Here is a 22,440-nt window from a genome sequence, read left to right on the forward strand (position 1 = left end):
TGACTTCCATGAGCACTCTTCATTATGTGTTTTCTTCCAATGCACATCACTCCTAATCTGTTTTTTCTCTCATTTTCCCCATTAACTTCCGAGCTTTTTCATCTTTCCACCTCTGTGTGCCTTTCAGGAAGTAGGACAAGGGAAGTAACCCTTACAAATGTCAAAGAATATCAATGCCCTGACAGGAAGTTACAGAGAAACTAATTACCTCATCCAACCCCTGTGAAAAAATATGGATAAAGCAAATTCTTGGCAATTTTAGTCTTCATTATATACTTCTGATAACTGGGATTACTTTTGTACTGTGATTTTGTGGACATGATTTCATAAAAGTAACAAAATGAAAGCATGTTACACTATAATCAGAGGTCATTCCCACCCAATATTGATGTACATTTTCTACTGTATATTTAAGTGTAAAAATAATAACTAAACCATGGAAATTCCTTTTATTAACTTTTATTGAAACAGCAAATGCTCAGGGAAGTAAGATGCCATTTTAAAGTTTCCAGATTATGTTAAGAAAATCTAGCAGTTTTACCAAAAGCAGCGATAATTTTTGTGTATCATTTCTAAAATGATCAATATCAATGTGTTTATTGCTCCTGAATGTTAAAAAGGTTATTTTGTCCACGGTTCAAATTTTTGCAGTTTTAAATAAAGCTTGAAGTAGGAGGGATTGAAGGATGTCTTTTTAAAGCAAGCTATGAAATGACCTTTAGGTGTGTTTCTGTATCTATTTTATTTTCAAGTAATCTATTTTTCCAGCTACTATTCATCCTCAGAAACAGCAAGAAATAGAATCCCTTGAAAGTAATTAACTTTTCAGTAAGTAGGAATCAATCTAATTAGGAGTCATCAGATGAACACCACTGTACAGTACCATACGATATAATATTTAATACAAGTTACAATACATGTATTTCTTATTCATCAGTTTATCAATCCCGTTGCACCAATGCAGCCAAACAAAGTTACATGTAAAAAATCAAATAATTAGAGGCAAATATGTGTTTCAACCAAAACATGAAAAAATTTATAATTTTCCTATTTTTTCACTATGAAGTGTTTGTTGACTGGATGTATGTATCGTTAATCACTTGTGAGAATGTCAATTTCATATCCATTCACACATCGGTATCATTTACAGATTTACAGATCTATAAATAACTGAACTATGATAATCATGATTGTGAAAAGCTTTTTTCTTGGAAATAAAGCAATTAGTGACAAAGCAAATAGTAAAATTGACAGTAATGATATAACTAGTACAACATTAAACTAGATATCCTTTCAGGATAACACATTAACGTATCACAAACAGGCATCACCATACAAGTGTATTACAACTGCGTAACACCTTCTCAAAGAGCAACTCTGTATAACTTTTCACATATATTAAAATAATATTCATCACCATGCTGATTGAAGTCAAAAGATGTTAAGGAACATTATATTGAAAATTATTCATCACTGTCCTGCTGAAAGTCAAATTCAACCTGATATTTAGCACTATATTGAATAATATTCATCACTGTCCTGCTGGAAGTCAAAGTCACCCTAATATTTATCAGCAATAGATACACTAAGGTAAATGAAACCTTGATTAAGGTACAGCGACAGACAAATAGACCAACAGGTGTTTTGTGTCAAAGAAACATTCACAATTTATCAGTTTTATAATGGTAACAGTAAATTTTGCATGGAACTCATATGCTGTAATATTTTTATCAAAATATATGTTAACTCAATTTTCATCAAATTAAGAATCAAAATGAGAAATTCTATTTGTATCAGAGATCTATATGCTCAGGTTTTTTCCAAATTAAAATGTTCACCTCCCCATCTCCAAAACTTTTTTTTGAATACTCGTAATTAAAGAGCATCTTTCTTGTGATCCTGTGTAACCTAGACAATCATGATGAAATATATTTAATGCTGGTAACACTAGTTTATTTGTGTATTTCCATTATAACCAAGTTTGCCTTGAAAGTTCCTTCAGGCTGCAGTGCATGGTTTTCACATCAGAAGATTTACGAGTCAATGTTTTCATACTGGATGCATACCTGGTTACTAAATCAGAAATAATTTTATGTCATACTGTAACCACCAATCTTTCTTCAGGATTTCAAAGTTTCACTACTGAAACATAAGTAAGTTTTGTGCACAGTACTGTTAATGCACATGACTAGCAACAATCCTTAATGCATGTTTTGTTTTTGCAATCAAGAGTGCTGTTTAGTCAGTAATTTTTTAATTTTTGCAACTTTCTTTTAAAACAATAGAATTTTATTTTAAGGAATACAAATTTTGCAATCCAGATGTTAAGGGGTGTTTAAAACACACATCTCATTATTTTACTGATGAAATTTTCAAGATCAGGTTTATGTACTGCAAAACAGGAAAAATATTATTTCCATCAAATTAACTGACATAAATAAAACAAATTCAGCAAACATCCAACTTCACTTTTGCAACATAAAATACAACCACCGTTCACATCTACCAGCCCTCATACTCGCTCATACAGATACAGGTAAGCCAGATCTCGAGGCGGGTTCTCAGACAGTGCCACCTTTTCATCATTAAATATCACCCAGCGACCATCTTTACGGATGTGACACACGTAATGGCCGACCATTGTAGATGTACCCATGTGACTAATGAACGCTTTCAGGCGGTATTCTGTGGAAACAATAGAAACAACTTTAAGTATAAATTTAATTTAGTTTAGGTTAAGTATTTCAATTATACACACATATCTTAACCTACATTACCATTCTGTTATAAGTTCTTAACCTACACAACTATTCTGTTAGAAGTTCTTAACCTACATAACTATTCTGTTATAAGTTCTTAACCTACATAACTGTTCTGTCAGAAGTTCTTAACCTACATAACTATTCCGTTATAAGTTCTTAACCTACACAACTATTCTGTTAGAAGTTCTTAACCTAAATAACTATATTGTTATAAGTTATACAGAAGCTTTCACATATATATTAAGACCATTAGAGCGATGAAACCATTTATTATGATATCCCACTAGTTATAATTTTTCTGTGTATAAATATTCCCTCTATAAAAAACCCAACTCTATCCTGATATTTTCCCATATTTCATATCAGTTAGGATATTTTCTTCTGCTCAGAAATGATTTTTGAAAGCTTGTAATTTCCAGGCTTGTGTCAATATTAGACATGTTGGCCTTTCATTGTGACACCAATTATCCACTAAATAGTTTTAGCCAGTCCAAACTGTATAGGGTATATTACAAACGCCCCAGGCCTGTAAACAACTAAGTACTTCAATTTATCATACAACAAACTTAACCAACATTAAAGAAACACAGAAGTATAAGTATATACCACTAAGTTGTACGATATTTTAAAACTGAACACAAAGAAAACCTGTCACACACAATAGTATCACTGTGCACTTATTAGGAAAGTAGGTGTTTATGACTAGTATACTCAGAGCTTATCCTACATACTTTCTCGTCCGTCCCTGAAGGCAGGCTGTGATGGGCCAGCACCTGCACCTGCTGGCTCTTCAGTTTCCATGGGAGTATTTAGTTCATCAACATGGCTAAAGATCCAGTCAGCAGCTCGTTCCACATTGTTATCCTAATGAACATAAAATATTCATAAGCTTATGTAAAGTTCTGGTGAGAATCATATGATTTCTCATTTTTATTACAAGCAAATGCTAAGAGATATAAATTTATAGAAAATATCTGATTTCTTTAAAATACAAACTACTATTTTCCACTGTCTATATATCACAGAAGTCAAAATTCAACAAAGAAATTGTTCAAATTCATGTTTCCAGATTTCATGTCCTTGTTAAATTAAGAAAAGAAAAGTGATATGCACAACTAATGTCTCAAGGTTACCTTAAAGTTGGTGACATGTTTTGTATGGTACAGGTCAGCTGATCAAAACCAAGGTAGCTCCCTTATATTCCTGACATTACCTATGACATTCAGGACCACTTACTATGGCAGAGAGTGACATTTACTGTGACCTTGAGTGTTACATACTGTGACATTGAGCTTTTCATACAGTGACCTTGAGTGTTACATACTGTGACCTCGAGTGTTACATACTGTGACCTTGAGTGTTACATACCGTGACATTGAGCTTTACATAATGTGACCTTGAATGTTACATACTGTGACCTTGAGTGTTACAAACTGTGACCTTGCAATTTCAATATTGTGGCCTGGAGTGACATTATTTTGACCTTGAGTGTCATTTCTGGTGACCTTACATATCTTACCGTGGCCTTGAGTGCCTTAATAGCCTGGTCTCTAGTGAATCCCATGGACATAATCATGACAAGACTATCCTCATTTGGTATAAAGTCTTTGGCTGCTCCTTTCTTCACTCCGGGTGGCGTGAACGGACTGGAGAAATCTGGAGTTAGACATAAAGATTAAGAGGTCATCACTACAAAGGAATGATTTGATTTATACTATCTTACGTCATTAAAGGAAGATCTTCATGTGTATGCAAGGTGAGTGTGTGTGTTGAATGCATGTTTTTGTGAGATGTTCGTGTAAGCCTCTTTTGTGACAGTGTTTAAATGAAGGTGACTTTATAGTGCAACCACACTGAAGTATACCATGAAATGCCATTAATTTAATTAGTCTAGATTCATATTTTTTTTATTTCATTCAATAAATACATCTCAAGAGTGCAAGGTTGTAGTATAAAAATTCAGTTTTGATAGATTTTGCCTGCTCCTTTTCATGGTACATAATTCTCACTCTTGTTTAAATCTTTCTTTGTGTTCACATCAGTGTCTTACATTTAATCACACTGACCTGTGTATCCTATGTGTTCACACTTACCTGGATCTCCCATATGTTCCATGACCCAATTCATGGCAGCCTCTGCTCCACTGTTGTTAGTGTTGAACACTGCTCGTTTACAGCCCTCTAGAGGAAACCCCATATCCATGAGTTGGGCCACCACTGCCTCATCAATCTCTATAACTACAGAAAACAATCTGATCTACACTGGATGTTTTATAAGGCAGAAGTATAATGCAGATTTCACTGCTATACAACTATATATAATAGATAATATTTAGAAACTGACACACTATGAACATTATGAACTTTGTAACATACAAAGTTAGGGATGGACAGAGTGTAAAACCTATAGTCTCTTTAGTAGTGCCAGCTCCTTACTAATAAAAATAAAATACAACCTTTCAAAATATCATAGGACCATGTAAATCATAGGAAAACTATATCTTAAAGCTATAATGACGACAATAATTTCTAATCAAATCTATATGTAGTAACAATGGTTTAGATAGTTACTTCAGTATGCAACTTTGTTGAAGAACTAATAATATCAGTAAAATGTTGAGAAACTGCAGTAAAGTAAGGTCTATTGTATATCTGTAGGGATAACAGACAGGAAACACTATTTCATAGCTGGGATCACAAGGATGTTTGCTTTAAAGCAGATAACAAATGTAGTTTACCAGGGGTTGAATCATCCTGTTCCTGTGGTAGCTCCTCCTCTCCTGGCTGCAGGCCACACCCCCTTAATGACGCTAAATCTATTTCCTCGGGCACATCTATAGAAACATCTGTAAGAGAGTGTATAAATCATAGGCTTGTTTTTCATGTCATTCTGCTGACCTTTTTTAAGGTCACCTGAAGGCATTTATCTTCCTGGGCTGGTCACACCAATATCATGATTCCTTACTTAGGTCAGTAATACAAATTATATTCCCTAATAAGGTCAAGTCAATGCCATATTTCATAATTCAAGTTTAGATTAAACCATGTTTCCTAATTTAACACTGAATGAAGGTCACGATTCCTACGTCTGATTGCTGGTTATCACTGCCTGTGTTGTTCGTGTTACGTACCAAGCTTTTTAGGAACCCAGTCCTCCCCAACTGTAAATTTCTTAAGCTGTACCATCAAATAATCGGGAAATGAAGAAAGACGTGTGGTTCTGAAAATGAAATAGGATTCTCAGTCTTCGAAGTAGCATCTTCAAACAATATATTTTTTCAAGGGTTATGGTAATAGGAATTTGTCTTATCATAATAAACTGCATACCTTTTCTACTAATTGCATTTAATTCACTTCAATGTTGATGTGAGGGTTACAGAGAACTAATTACAATGTATCTCTAAGGGATCAAAGAAACATTTCTGTCAAAACCTTAAGCAGTGTAAAATGTTTTTTTATTTCTTACTTCCTTGCTGTACATTTTCCTTTCAGTGCAGAACTGTAAAAGTCATCAACAATTTCTTCAGCTTGGAAACAATGTAGGCAAGCAGACAAAGGAATTCTGGGTCGCACAAGCTCTTTAGGATCCCTGTCATTAATAAATGTTAAATTCATTAAGTCTAAGCAGTTATTTTTTTATTTTTGATCAGAAATTAAATATACACCTTCTAAGAACCATGCTTTTCCCTTATTCATTTAAATCATTGTTTTTAATTGTTTTCGATTCTCTTTTATCAATACATTAAATAAAAGACCTGCTAAAAATCCTGATAAGACTGTAGACTTCAGAAATAAAAGAACTTGAACTTAATCTGTCTAATTTTTAATAAGCATTTGATATATGTACAGATGTAAATCAAAATAATTTTTAATCATTACATTAAAAAAAGTATTACATAAACTTTTAAAACACCCTCGTTTAATGTGACACAATAAATAGACACCAAAGTAACAATTAGACTTACATTCTTTTTCCTTCTGCTTCTACTTCCTTCTTCTTTGCTTCATACTGTTTCACCTCATCTGTTAACAAACAGTTACACATCATCACATACTGTGTCACCTCATCTGTTAACAAACAGTTACACATCATCACATACTGTTTCACCTCATCTGTTAACAAACAGTTACACATTATCACATACTGTGTCACCTCATCTGTTAACAAACAGTTACACATCATCACATACTGTGTCACCTCATCTGTTAACAAACAGTTACACATCATCACATACTGTGTCACCTCATCTGTTAACAAACAGTTACACATCATCACATACTGTGTCACCTCATCTGTTAACAAACAGTTACACATCATCACATACTGTGTCACCTCATCTGTTAACAAACAGTTACACATCATCACATACTGTGTCACCTCATCTGTTAACAAACAGTTACACATCATCACATACTGTGTCACCTCATCTGTTAACAAACAGTTACACATCATCACATACTGTGTCACCTCATCTGTTAACAAACAGTTACACATCATCACATACTGTGTCACCTCATCTGTTAACAAACAGTTACACATCATCACATACTGTGTCACCTCATCTGTTAACAAACAGTTACACATCATCACATACTGTGTCACCTCATCTGTTAACAAACAGTTACACATCATCACATACTGTGTCACTCATGTTACACATCATCACATAACATCTGTTCACCTCATCTGTGTTCTGTTAACAAACAGTTACACATCATCACATACTGTGTCACCTCATCTGTTAACAAACAGTTACACATCATCACATACTGTGTCACCTCATCTGTTAACAAACAGTTACACATCATCACATACTGTGTCACCTCATCTGTTAACAAACAGTTACACATCATCACATACTGTGTCACCTCATCTGTTAACAAACAGTTACACATCATCACATACTGTGTCACCTCATCTGTTAACAAACAGTTACACATCATCACATACTGTGTCACCTCATCTGTTAACAAACAGTTACACATCATCACATACTGTGTCACCTCATCTGTTAACAAACAGTTACACATCATCACATACTGTGTCACCTCATCTGTTAACAAACAGTTACACATCATCACATACTGTGTCACCTCATCTGTTAACAAACAGTTACACATCATCACATACTGTTTCACCTCATCTGTTAACAAACAGTTACACATCATCACATACTGTGTCACCTCATCTGTTAACAATTCAAACAGTTACACATCATCACATACTGTGTCACCTCATCTGTTAACAAACAGTTACACATCATCACATACTGTGTCACCTCATCTGTTAACAAACAGTTACACATCATCACATACTGTGTCACCTCATCTGTTAACAAACAGTTACACATCATCACATACTGTGTCACCTCATCTGTTAACAAACAGTTACACATCATCACATACTGTGTCACCTCATCTGTTAACAAACAGTTACACATCATCACATACTGTGTCACCTCATCTGTTAACAAACAGTTACACATCATCATCTGTTAACACATACTGTGTCACCTCATCTGTTAACAAACAGTTACACATCATCACATACTGTGTCACCTCATCTGTTCACAAACAGTTACACATCATCACATACTGTGTCACCTCATCTGTTAACAAACAGTTACACATCATCACATACTGTGTCACCTCATCTGTTAACAAACAGTTACACATCATCACATACTGTGTCACCTCATCTGTTAACAAACAGTTACACATCATCACATACTGTGTCACCTCATCTGTTAACAAACAGTTACACATCATCACATACTGTGTCACCTCATCTGTTAACAATTCAAACAGTTACACATCATCACATACTGTTTCACCTCATCTGTTAACAAACAGTTACACATCATCACATACTGTGTCACCTCATCTGTTAACAAACAGTTACACATCATCACATACTGTGTCACCTCATCTGTTAACAAACAGTTACACATCATCACATACTGTGTCACCTCATCTAACAAACAGTTACACATCATCACCTCATCTGTTAACAAACATACACATCAACACATCATCACATACTGTGTCACCTCATCTGTTAACAAACAGTTACACATCATCACATACTGTGTCACCTCATCTGTTAACAATTCAAACAGTTACACATCATCACATACTGTGTCACCTCATCTGTTAACAATTCAAACAGTTACAACAAACAGTTACACATCATCACATACTGTGTCACCTCATCTGTTAACAAACAGTTACACATCATCACATACTGTGTCACCTCATCTGTTAACAAACAGTTACACATCATCACATACTGTGTCACCTCATCTGTTAACAAACAGTTACACATCATCACATACTGTGTCACCTCATCTGTTAACAAACAGTTACACATCATCACATACTGTGTCACCTCATCTGTTAACAAACAGTTACACATCATCACATACTGTGTCACCTCATCTGTTAACAAACAGTTACACATCATCACATACTGTGTCACCTCATCTGTTAACAAACAGTTACACATCATCACATACTGTTCATCTGTTAACACCTCATCTGTTAACAATTCAAACAGTTACACATCATCACATACTGTGTCACCTCATCTGTTAACAAACAGTTACACATCATCACATACTGTGTCACCTCATCTGTTAACAAACAGTTACACATCATCACATACTGTGTCACCTCATCTGTTAACAAACAGTTACACATCATCACATACTGTGTCACCTAATCTGTTAACAAACAGTTACACATCATCACATACAAACAAAACAGCCTTTTTAAATGTTTTTATGGCAAACTATAACAAATTAACTATTTACACATTTATTAAAATTGGATAGAACACTAAAATCAGTAACCACACTGAACATACATCCTTAGGTCAGCTGAAGTTTGATTCCTGCTCATTTCACTTTATAAATAAAATGTTAACCAAATCAGAAGATTTACCATTATGCAGTGAATGGTGACCCACAACATTTAGATGAAAACATGACAAATATGACATGACAAGAATGGAGAAGTGATCCTTGACATACACCGTCTCACCTTCATGATATATGATACACACCTTTGTTATTGGCAGCCTCCACAGGTACAGGTAGTGCCAGACAATAGTCACACCTGTTCGTATATTTCACTTTATGACTCTGCATACATTCTACTCTCTCCTCCACTTGGAACTTCATACTTCCTGTTGGATTGACCTGCCCCCCAGTATTTCTCTGAAAAATGCACATTTTCTAAAATAGACACCTCAGGTATTTCTAAACAAGCCCTTCGTTGCTGGAATGCAACAAACTCAGATTTAACTATATGATTTATATATGCTTTCTCAGCAAAGGTAGTGTCCACCTGTGCAGGATTGAATGGCGTAAGTACAAATGTATTTGATTGGAGTTGTTATTGTTTTGTTGTTTTGATGAATAAACAGTTAAAAGAAAAAGTAGAAATTTCTTTATTTCTGTTTAATTACTGCCATTTCATATAACAGATTAAATATATATGCGTGCGTGCGTGTGTGTGTGCATGTGCATGTGTAATGTTTATAACTGTCTATATGTATTCAAGATATAGTACAGCAGAATCGCCATTGTACCTCATATCTACACATATTTTGACAGTTGGTAACCAGGTTTACAAAAAGATACAGAATAAGTGATAAACAAAGCCTCTGACTGGTCCATCAGTAACATAAACGTTTACCTCTGTGAGGTTTAAGACCAGAACATGCATCACATGCATATCATCATGAATTGATAGGTATTACTTCTCATTACAGTAAGTATAAATCTATTGCCTTTTCATTCCAATGAAAACTAACATCTCTGCTGATTTCCTCCAATGAAAAGGGAGAACACAGATCATCTTATCATGTTTACCAATCAAAAAGACTGATACAAATACATGTATTCAAATATTTTTCTTTTATGTAGCTAATATTTTAGTATTTTACTACTTAATCATGCAAGAAACAGAAACATTAAACACACTTGTGAAGCACATTTTTTGTTACTGAAGACTCTGATAAATCATACATATACTAACCTCAATAAGGTTTATTAAATGCAAGAGGAATTCTTGTGCATCCTGTTGACGTTTGGTAGAAAACTCTGGATGGCCTTGTCCAATAAGTGTTTTAAACATCTGTGGACGTACACCTGTTGGTGGCTGTAAATCATATAAACAGTAATTCATTTCTATAGGTTTTAATGTCACAGGTTTTAAATAGTTTCATGTGTATTACATCAAATGGTAATGTACTTCTGTAGCCTTTCAGGTTTTAAGTTGTAAGTAATCCTGTCCATTTCTTTGTTGTTGGATTGTTCATCCATGTAGTCTAACATCATTTTCATCTATTCATCATAAAAAACATTTCCTATTCATAGTAACAGTGACCTTGGCCATTGACCTTTGGATATGAAAAGCAATACCAAGCAAGCACTTATGATAAGGAAGCACTGTATGAAGTTTGAGTCTGATTGTCTATATTGAACTCAATTTATTGCTAAAAACCTTTGTGCGGACCATGGCGCTGACATAGTTATACCTGTATGTCGCCTTTGGCAGGTGACACAAAAAACAGGTGTTCAAAAGTGTATGAGAAATGTTAGCATGGTCTCTAACGTTCGATACATGTAGTTTGACAATACAATTGACATAACAAGACAATGCCATTTTTATATCTGTCGCTTCACTTTCTATGCTGTTATCTGGTAAAAATTGCTTACAAAACTGTTTTCTGATCCCAAATTAAAGAGATCCCGAAATGTAGAGGGAAGAAATTTAATGAAAACCAACCTATACAAGATACACTTCAGTACCTAGAGAGCAATGTCCTGATTAGGGGCAGTGATCAGTGGAAAATACTTATAATCATGTTTTTTTCTTTCCAAATTTCTTTTTTATAAATGAAGTGATGAAAATCAGTAGATATCAGTTGGTACTTATATAAACACTGATTTCTCCGCAGAAAAATGTGAAAAAATGCTAATGATCAGATGAGATATAAGGATAGTACCATGCAGTTGAAGATTTCCTTCACACAAAATAAGCCATAGTATTATGCACTTTTAAATAGTATTAGGTAAGTATTGATGAGTATTTTATGAAAGGTCTGAAAGCTACTTACCAGTATGTTTTCACTGACATCCTCTGGTGGCGGTTTAGAGTACTCTCCACTGTTAAGGCCGAGTCCTAACTTGGCCCTAAAAATACCAATAATAAACATACCACATACTATATATACAAGCACCGTGGTCTAGTGGTAGGACATTGCGATAGTGATGGAATGGTCACTAGTTAATTTCTGACATGGATACCTTGCTGTATCTGAGGACAATATACTTTTATTCTAGATTTGTTACAGAGGACTCAACTGTAATATTGTCTACAAGACATTAGTGCCTAATGGCAGCTCTGGCTGTATACTCCCCAGAGAAGATTACGTCTAGTAGCAAGAGCAAGCTGTCAACCAAGTCTTCTTCAAAATACAGGAGGAATATAGGAATATTTTTTCAACAGATCTAGGAGTTTTTTGCTAGTTTTGAGGCAAAATAGTGGAGTTTTCCAAACGAAAATCCTTTCAATCAAAGTCATTTATACTAACAATTCTTATGCATAGCAAATCATAATCTGAATGGGCACCTAAAAGGCCAATAACATGTTGTACTGCCTTACAAGGTGCCCATACAGGTGATAAAGAGATGCACTGAATCATGTTCTGGTGGCTGGTGATGCTGGTGATGCTGTTACTTACAAATTCTCTAACTTGTAAAATAAAGAAGCCAAAAGCAGTATCAAAGAAATGTTTACAATCTCTACATTTATTGGTGAAAAAATTCCTGAAAAATATAGGAATACTTTTCAAAAAATAGGAAAATATACTAAATAAAGGTCTTTGAACCAAAGTATAGGAAAATATAGTAATAAAGGAATTGGTTGACAGCCTGCAAATGGTCTGATAACCATGGACATTAATGGTAATTTGTGAACTATTTTGAGATAGCCTTGTTACTGTAATAAAGAGGTATGTAAAACCTTGTTATCTATAGAGTTCCTTACTTTTGAATGAATGCAAATATGCGTGCTGAGTTTAGTATTGTCTTTGGTCTATTTTTTATTAAGCTACTGAAACCATTAAGGGAATGCTATACTAACATATACATGAGTTTACCATAGTACTGGAGGGATTACTCACATCTGTACTACAAAGTCGCTGGATGGGTCCTCTGAGGCACACTGGAAAATGTCTACAGCATTGTCACAGTACCTGTGGAACACAATAATAAGGCTTTTATTTCTCAGCTATAAAGGGAAAATCTCAAACAAACAAACAATAAACTACCACTTCTTCTGTAACCCATATCTACACAATAACCATTTCTCTGTATCATGATCCATCTATATAAAACAACTCCCATCCTTTGTACAAAAAACTTCTGCAATTAAACAACCCCTTTCTTTGTACACGAACCCACCTCTATAAAACAACCCCTCCCTCTGTGCAAAACCCACCGTAATACAACATGCCCTTATTCTAGACACAAACCCATCTAAATAAAACAACCCTTCCTTTGAACAACCCACTTATATACAACTTCTCCCTTCTGGAGAATAACCCACTTTTATACCAAAACATTTTCCTCTGAACAACAACCCACCTCTCTACAAAGCTCCTCTCTCCATATGACAACCCCTTCCTCTCTTCGACAACTATTTCCTCTCTGGAACAACCTACCTCTGTACAAAGTCTGGTATGGTGAATAGAACCTGCATCACAGAGTTCATGTAGCAACTGTTACCAAGGTTACGCATGCCTGTGTATCCTGGACCATACAATGGAGTTAGCTTGCTTCCAGCTTCCTGGATTACGTCCCACTCTCCAATCTTCTGGTTCAAATCAATTTCCATCTCTACCATTGTCTTGTCTGTCTGAAAGTTTTTTCTCCATGTGTCAGTCAAGTGAATTTTTAATGTCATGAAAAGCATAATTCTGGTGGTATACATGTAGGTTTTAATTTGATATCAAATTACAATTAATTTTCTATAAGGTCAGCCAATTTCATTTCAAATTTTTAGAATGGACAGTCCATGGATTCATTTGCTATTTTTGAGATTGATCAGTCCAGGAAATTTGCGTTATTGGGCAGAATTCAACTTACTGTGTCAAAATGAATATTCTATTAATATTAACATTGTTGCTGACCTGATTCAATCATGAATAAACAAGCAAGGTTGTGTGAGAAAGGAGTGTGTGACAGTTGAAATTGATCTGCCCAAGGGAATTTGAGTGATTGAGCAGAAACAAATTTTCCATTAATAGTCAGTGACTTTAGCCTTTGACCTTTCACATCAAAAAGCAAGCCATGTCTGTAGGGAAGCATTGTGTGAAATCTGAGTTTATTCAGTCAACAGGAAGTTGAGTTATTGAGAGAGAACAAATTTCAGTTTTATAGTAATGGTGATCTGGACATTTCACCTTTCAACTCAAAAAGCAATCCAAACAAGCACTTGCAATAGGTAAGTAGAGAATAAAGTCATTGTCCAGAAATGGTGATGCAGATGGATGGAATTACAGACATTGGTATAACAATGATAATCATTTGTGACCAGAACCTGTTACTATGGTCAGCATATAAATACTGAATTTGGTCTTCTCAGTTGCACAACAAGGTCTCATACTCCCAACAATTAAGGTTGGTCTCACACTCCCAATAATTAAGGTCAGTCTCAAACTCCCAACAATTAAGGTCAGTCTCACACTCCCAATAATTAAGGTCGGTCTCATACTCCCAACAATTAAGGTCAGTCTCATACTCCCAACAATTAAGGTCAGTCTCACACTCCCAACAATTAAGGTTGGTCTCATACTCCCAACAATTAAGGTCAGTCTCAAACTCCCAACAATTAAGGTCAGTCTCATACTCCCAACAATTAAGGTCAGTCTCAAACTCCCAACAATTAAGGTCAGTCTCAAACTCCCAACAATTAAGGTCAGTCTCAAACTCCCAACAATTAAGGTCAGTCTCAAACTCCCAACAATTAAGGTCGGTCTCATACTCCCAACAATTAAGGTCGGTCTCATACTCCCAACAATTAAGGTCAGTCTCAAACTCCCAACAATTAAGGTCAGTCTCAAACTCCCAACAATTAAGGTCAGTCTCAAACTCCCAACAATTAAGGTCAGTCTCAAACTCCCAACAATTAAGGTCAGTCTCAAACTCCCAACAATTAAGGTCAGTCTCAAACTCCCAACAATTAAGGTTGGTCTCACACTCCCAATAATTAAGGTCAGCCTCAAACTCCCAACAATTAAGGTTGGTCTCATACTCCCAACAATTAAGGTCAGTCTCAAACTCCCAACAATTAAGGTCAGTCTCAAACTCCCAACAATTAAGGTCAGTCTCAAACTCCCAACAATTAAGGTTGGTCTCATACTCCCAACAATTAAGGTCAGTCTCAAACTCCCAACAATTAAGGTCAGTCTCAAACTCCCAACAATTAAGGTTGGTCTCACACTCCCAATAATTAAGATCAGTCTCATACTCCCAACAATTAAGGTCAGTCTCAAACTCCCAACAATTAAGGTCAGTCTCAAACTCCCAACAATTAAGGTCGGTCTCATACTCCCAACAATTAAGGTCAGTCTCAAACTCCCAACAATTAAGGTTGGTCTCACACTCCCAATAATTAAGATCAGTCTCACACTCCCAACAATTAAGGTTGGTCTCACACTCCCAATAATTAAGATCAGTCTCACACTCCCAACAATTAAGGTTGGTCTCACACTCCCAATAATTAAGATCAGTCTCACACTCCCAACAATTAAGGTTGGTCTCAAACTCCCAACAATTAAGGTCAGTCTCAAACTCCCAACAATTAAGGTTGGTCTCAAACTCCCAACAATTAAGGTCGGTCTCAAACTCCCAACAATTAAGGTTGGTCTCAAACTCCCAACAATTAAGGTCAGTCTCAAACTCCCAACAATTAAGGTCGGTCTCACACTCCCAATAATTAAGATCAGTCTCACACTCCCAATAATTAAGATCAGTCTCACACTCCCAACAATTAAGGTCAGTCTCACACTCCCAATAATTAAGGTCAGTCTCAAACTCCCAACAATTAAGGTTGGTCTCATACTCCCAACAATTAAGATCAGTCTCATATTCCCAACAATTAAGGTCATATTTGAAAACAAATTTATAACATAGTTTTTGTTTAAACTTTAAATTAAATTTGATTTCAACTTAAATTTAAATTTAAAGTTAAAATTTAAACTTGCAATAATGTTAACTGAAAATCATTGTTCCTAAAAATCTTGACTTTTTATATCTATTCAATTACATTATTGAGTGTTACTTTGTTCAACTTAACAATGCATATCTAAATAACATGAATTTCATATATAAATGAGAAAATGATATACCAATATTATGAAAAAGGTCAAGAATTTTTCAGCAGATCTTTAATGAGGTTATACTCTAGTTTATTAACTCTGCCATGAATGGAAGAGGCCCATCATTGTACATGTTCTAGAGCTGTGATACTGATACCAATGTAATGCTCGGCTGTAGTTTAACAGCTCCGTCGTGGATGACAGAGGTTTGCCATTACCTTTTCTAGAGATGTGATGTTGATACCAAAGTGAGCTAAATGTTTGTCTAAGTACGGGTCCTCCACCATATCATCTTCATCATACGAAAACACATCTGTCAACAAATTATTTAATATGTTTATATATGTTTAGAAGAATAAATATTTTCATATGTTTCGAGGCAAAACGTCCCTATAAATGCAACTGAACTAAACAAATCAGAAAGATTTACCAATTTCTGTAAGACATGAATGTCCCAGCTCTCATACACTGAAATATAAATAGCTGATGGATTTGCAGAAATTATCAAACATAAATTTTGACCCATTAATCTATTATTATTATTGTAACATTCTTAATGGTCCATCAACACATAAAAGGTCATGAGGGCCATCAAACGGTAAAACACACAGCCATTAATCTTGACCACCATATATGAAAAAGGTGTAGAACTTGATGTTATAATATTAACATGTAAATATGAAGCAAATCAGATGTGACATTGATTGAGAACAGGATGGAACAGGACATGACAAATGGACATGGGTAATGCTATATATCCCAAATATATGGCAGAGTTGTGAATTACCCAGGCCAAATGTTTTTGTAGTTAAGCCATTTACATAAGCATGCCTCACCTGCTCCATTGACAGTTATTGTTCCAAGTTTTACAGCCAGAGGGTAGCGTTTTTCATCGTAGTAATCTACAGCGTGGTTGTTGCCTCCACTGCCATCAAAGAAGCGACGACCACACATGATGCTGCCATCGGTCAAATTTAGCCACAAGTTGGTGGTCAGATCACATTTCTCACATTTCCAGCCAGAGGGTGGAATTTTTTTCCCATTGTCGAGTTGTTTCAGATTCTCGGCATGTCTGTGGCAGTGAACAATGAAGGCAGCTATACAATGATGTATTTATATCTTATAACAATTCTACATAGAAAACATGTTCAGATTAATACCATACACAGAATTAGTATATAGTGTTAAACCCAACACTACCAGTACAGTGTGTATATTAACAAGACCTATATTACAAGATGTTTGAACTATAATCCACAATGTCATCCCCTCAGATTCTTGATACCATTTTTTGTTTCTATTGTCAGTGATTTTTGTTCTACATTTCATTTCTATTTTGAATTCTAATTTTGTGCTGTATATTGTTGTATTTTCTTTGTGTTGATTTACGGAGTGTGTGGTATCATTTTCCCACTACTACCCTACAGATATGTACTTATGTCTGCTGAAAGGCAGAAAGGCTGTAATAGTGGACGTAAAATCTGTTATATAGATAAACAGATATATAATACTATTAAAAAGACTATTTAAAACCCTAATTAGTGACATAAAGGCACTATAAATACAGACTGAAATATGTGTTTAATTGTACTGAGAACATTTCATCATCACTTCAATAAGAGACTTAAACTACTTTCTTTTCTAAATACGATTATAACATACTTGGAAACTTTGCGTTTCTCTCCTTCCCACGTCCCTGACATGGCAGCAGCTTCAGCCATTTTCCATGCATCATCAGCCCCTAAAATCGCAGCGACTGAGATCTGGACCTGTAGCAAAATAATCAAATCTTTATTCCAGATCGACATATTGATCTTCTTTATCTTTAGTACAGCCCAGTAACTACAAGGTTCTACAGATCAGTTGTCTATCTGATAGACTGGAGGGTTAGTAGTGCAAAAGAGAGCACACTTGCCAAGACAGCCAGGATTCATTTCATCTAAGTTTCCTCCCGGTACTTTCCTCTAGCATTGTGAACCTCTGCATGCTATTGATAAAGTTAACAAAACTAAACCAACAAACAGACAAAAGGCCTGTGTAAGAATTGTGTGAGATTACCATATCTGGCAAGTCTGGAGTATCCAGGGAAATTACAGTCCACTCAGGCAACACTACAACTGAATTCTGCTCCTCAAACACATATTTCTTTTCATCTACGTTAAATCCACCTTCAAGACCTGTCACATAACAAAAAATTGTAGTAAAGTCAAAATCACAAAACAAAATGACAAGAAAACATGAGGGTATCTGACTACATTCACCTGTAAAGGGGGTTAGATGAAGACAATATATAATTATATAAACAATGTAACTGCTTGCAGTATATTAATGTAGAAAAAGACAAGAAATTCTGACAAATATATTCCCTGCATCATGCTAACTTCATAAGATGATGAGATATTAATCTATCTGCTACGTTACTCTACATACACATTCCCATCCATGGCTTATTAAATCAACTATGCCCCAACTTAATCCTTGACTTTATCACTGTCCAGGAAGGTTAGACCACCATCAGCTGTGTATGTGTGTTAGTCAAAAACCTAAAACGGTTAGAGCTGGGTAGAGTTATAATGACTTACAGAATGACCTGAGTAGTACACACTCAAACAAACAAAACCTTTTTTTACAGGTTCTCTGTAAAGTGCATGTGAACATTGCTAATTGAAAATATTTGTATTAGTATCATCATAGGAAATACAAGAAGTTTGCTATGTATATCCTTAGATCTATACTATGACAGAGGAGCTTAGAATTCAGAAAATCTTAAATTTTTTTGTTAATCAATGAAAAAATAGCTTCCAAGTGAAAGATAAAATACCTATAGCCATTTTTGTTGGTTTTTTCTCCGGTGGCGATTCTGTATCTTGAGGCACCTTAAAGACAATTATTTCACAGTGAATTTATTTATTATACAAAAATAACTTCTCATTGATTATTTTAGTCTGTCTTGTTTCTAAATATACAGGATTTGTCAAATTTTGTATGTCCTTACTTTTTCTTTGCTTTTGTGTTTGTCCAAATAAAGAATACATTTTTCTGTAGACTCATGATCAGTTTTCAAGTTTCTGAACACCATATTGGCAATACAGGAGACGAGTATAACATGAATATCAATGCTTTCTACACTGTAAAGTGTACGTATATATGTTTTTATGTATCATCACTCATCAAAAATCATTCACTGTATAATTAAATTCTATCTACTTAACCTCCTTTCGGATTCTCTTCAGGTGTAGAAATACAGCATTTCCTGTTTTTCTGTAGTAAGCCTCAACAAATCTTTTCCCAAGTCCAATAAACTTGTTCATACATACATACAAGCCTGTCTCACTTTCCTGTAAATCAAACACAAACCACAAGTAATACATACATTGAACTATATAAATTGACTTGGTCTGTATAAATATATGACATTTCAAGTTGTTCTGCCTTGTTAACATGTCAGTTTGTATATTTATGAAATTAGTTAATCCAGAAATGTTTACTAAATCAATATGGTATTTGAATATGAAACACAATCCAATCAAATAAGTATTAAAAAAATAGTGTTTTCTAGGGAACAGTCGGGTTCATGGTTTCAATAAAAGAATACAATTCTTTTGCTTTAAAATTTCACTTAAACCACAAACCTGAATATTGAAAAAAAAAATCACAGTAAGATAAATTTGACTATCTATACTTACAGGATTATCAAAAGAAAATGCACATTCATCCTTGAAAACCTTTTCTCCTCCAAATGGAGACTTAATTTTGGCCAAATGCTGAGACAGTGAACCTAAAGCCATTTCAAATACCTGAAACAATCAAAAGAAAGAAATGAAGTATGTGACATAAGAATTAAGTAAGAATGAATATTTATAAAGTTTGGGCAGGACCAATGAAATACATCAAATTATACAGGGTCTTTAAGTTTTAAGAGTTCCAGAAAACAAGGTTTGACTATATATTTTAAAGAATTTAATATTCACATGATATTGACATCTAGGATCTACCTTGCTGAATGTAGCAACAAAATTTCAGATCTTTATTGACACATTTCTTATACATTTTGGAGAATAAATGCAACCTCCTCCACATTCCCTCCCTTAGTTTATGATGACCAAGACATCCAGCAGAACGACACAGAAGAGGTGGTAAGACGTCCAGTGACTAAAAATCTCATCTAGACTAATTATAATGCACTATATTAGATGAAGCAAAGCTCTTGAAAGGAACATGAGCAGAGCACTATACAAACAATATCTGAAAGACCTTTCATCTACATAACAGGAATTGATGCAACAAAAAATAATTTGTTTAGCTGAGGCTAATATTATCAGCCAGAGGCCTATAGGGTCTGTTTTGCAAAGGAATTCTAAATATCCAACCACACAACACAAAACAACTATTTTCCTACTGGACCCCAACCCTCTGTCCTTTTGGGGTCAGCCAAATTATTCATACTTCAGACCAAATCATTCCTATAGGAGAAGAAGGATTTTAAAGGATTAGCCTTATTTCCAATACTGGGCTCTGCCCCACTCATCCTAGGGGATGGAGACCCACCATTTGTACAAAACTGATTCACCTTCCCCTAACAATGCTTCAGAATGAATTTGGGCAAAATCCAATCATTCCTACAGGAGTAGTATTTCATACAATTGCTCTATTTCCCCTCTTTGGCCCTGCCCCTAAGACCTTTGGGCCCCCAAGAACCACCATTTACATAACATTTGTTCTTCTCCCTGCAGGATATTTCTGACAAAATTTGGCCAAAATCTGCTTAGCTGTTGATGACAAGAAGCGATGTTGCCTTAAGGATCGCCTTCTCTAATTATATCATTTTAACTAAGACTAAACACACTGAAGTATGGCATAGTAAACATTTTTCTACTCCTTTATGTTGATTTCAATGTGTATGTTTTGACAAAGTTTACGTTCTCTGTTACTGCACCATTTCCACTGGGTGCATCATTTCACGAGACACAACTGTAGATATAAAAATATAACACAACTACAAATTATAAGTTAGTTGATGCGATATCAAACGGAAGTTGTTTGACAATAAACTAGCAACTTATTATCTTGCAATAAAAAACTCCTTCATACAAAAGCGAATAAAATATTCCAGAAACCTTTCACGCAGTTAATGAAGTCAAGAAAACTGAGGATTCGTGTGTATAATCAGTCAAACAAACAAATATGTCTCATTCATGAAAGAAGCATGATCATTCTCCGAGATGTTGTCCCAAGTCAATTTCAAGCTTATAAAGGAAATGCTAATTTGTCATATCAGTAAACACATCCCGGATTCAGATTGGCATAACAAAGCCATAACCAATCAAATGAGCCGTTACTTAGTTGCGGACCAAATATAAGAGTGGATTTGATTGGTGAGGGCGGGAACTTCAAAAAAGCTTGAAAAACTAATAGAGTAGAAGAAGAATTAATGTAAGTATTTTGTATTGCTGCTGTTATTGTAAAAGCAAAAAACGAATGACAAAAAGATAATACGTTGTTTAATACTGATGTCTATCTATTACACCAATTACAACAAGATTAAGATAACTAGCTCAATAGCAGATATTTTTCTTCATTCGTCCTTTCGATTATCAACAACAGATACATTTCTCATTTGATAGATTTAGGCATGCAGCACGTACACAAAGCAAACTACTTCGGTATTCAAAATTAAACAAGCTTTAACCAAGGGTGCTTCAGATAGATTGGAACAAATCCAGGCATTCCCGAAAGGAAGCATTTTAGATAATGTGATTTTTTTTCTGTATTGGGTCTGGCCCCAGGAGAACGAAAACCATAATTTATACAATAATGATTCCCCCAGCAGCCACATACGCTTCAGACTTAATTGGCACATAATTCAGACCTTCCTACAACAGGGAAGGGATTTTAAAGAATTTTCTTATCTTGCCCCATGGGGACCAAGACACACCATTTATATAAGCTGATTCCATTTTGTTCAGAAGATGCATTAGACCAAATTTGGACAGAATCCATGTTTACTTACACAAGAAGAACGATTAAGCAATATTGAATTCACTTTACCTAAGGATGCTTCAGACCAAAATTAGGGCTAAAACCCTTCTCATCCTAGGGGGTCAAGACCTACCAGTGTATACAAAACTGATTTGCTCTTTCCCAAGGGTGCATCAGATCGCATTTGGGCAAAATGCAATAATTCAAACAGAAATAGTAGGATTTTAAAGATATTTTTCCTCTTTTTTCTAATGCACCCCACCTCACCTGCTTCAGGGGCCCAAGACCCACTGTTTATACAAAATTGACT

At 35.0% G+C, this 22,440-nt stretch overlaps 1 protein-coding gene across 1 annotated transcript; it reads right to left on the bottom strand.

The window, feature by feature from the left end:
* Positions 1–443: 443 nt before the first annotated feature.
* LOC132546774 (ubiquitin carboxyl-terminal hydrolase 5-like) lies at positions 444–21,367 on the bottom strand. The gene is made up of 21 exons (XM_060210492.1): positions 21,269–21,367; positions 19,838–19,948; positions 19,364–19,489; positions 18,973–19,027; positions 18,210–18,328; positions 17,814–17,920; positions 16,988–17,223; positions 16,370–16,464; positions 13,494–13,687; positions 12,954–13,025; positions 11,886–11,961; positions 10,802–10,924; positions 9,825–9,978; positions 6,727–6,784; positions 6,228–6,350; positions 5,893–5,981; positions 5,500–5,607; positions 4,856–4,999; positions 4,282–4,418; positions 3,494–3,626; positions 444–2,685 (listed from the first exon to the last, which is right to left on the bottom strand). The coding sequence occupies exons 2-21, from the start codon at positions 19,937–19,939 to the stop codon at positions 2,513–2,515; spliced, it is 2,424 nt and encodes an 807-aa protein (XP_060066475.1). The 5' UTR covers positions 19,940–19,948; positions 21,269–21,367; the 3' UTR covers positions 444–2,512.
* Between the last annotated feature and the right edge of the window lie 1,073 nt (positions 21,368–22,440).

This window comes from Ylistrum balloti, unplaced genomic scaffold (genome assembly GCF_031769215.1).
Source record: "Ylistrum balloti isolate Yb309-2 unplaced genomic scaffold, AGI_CSIRO_Ybal_v1 Utg369912, whole genome shotgun sequence".
Lineage (NCBI taxonomy): Eukaryota > Metazoa > Mollusca > Bivalvia > Pectinida > Pectinidae > Ylistrum > Ylistrum balloti.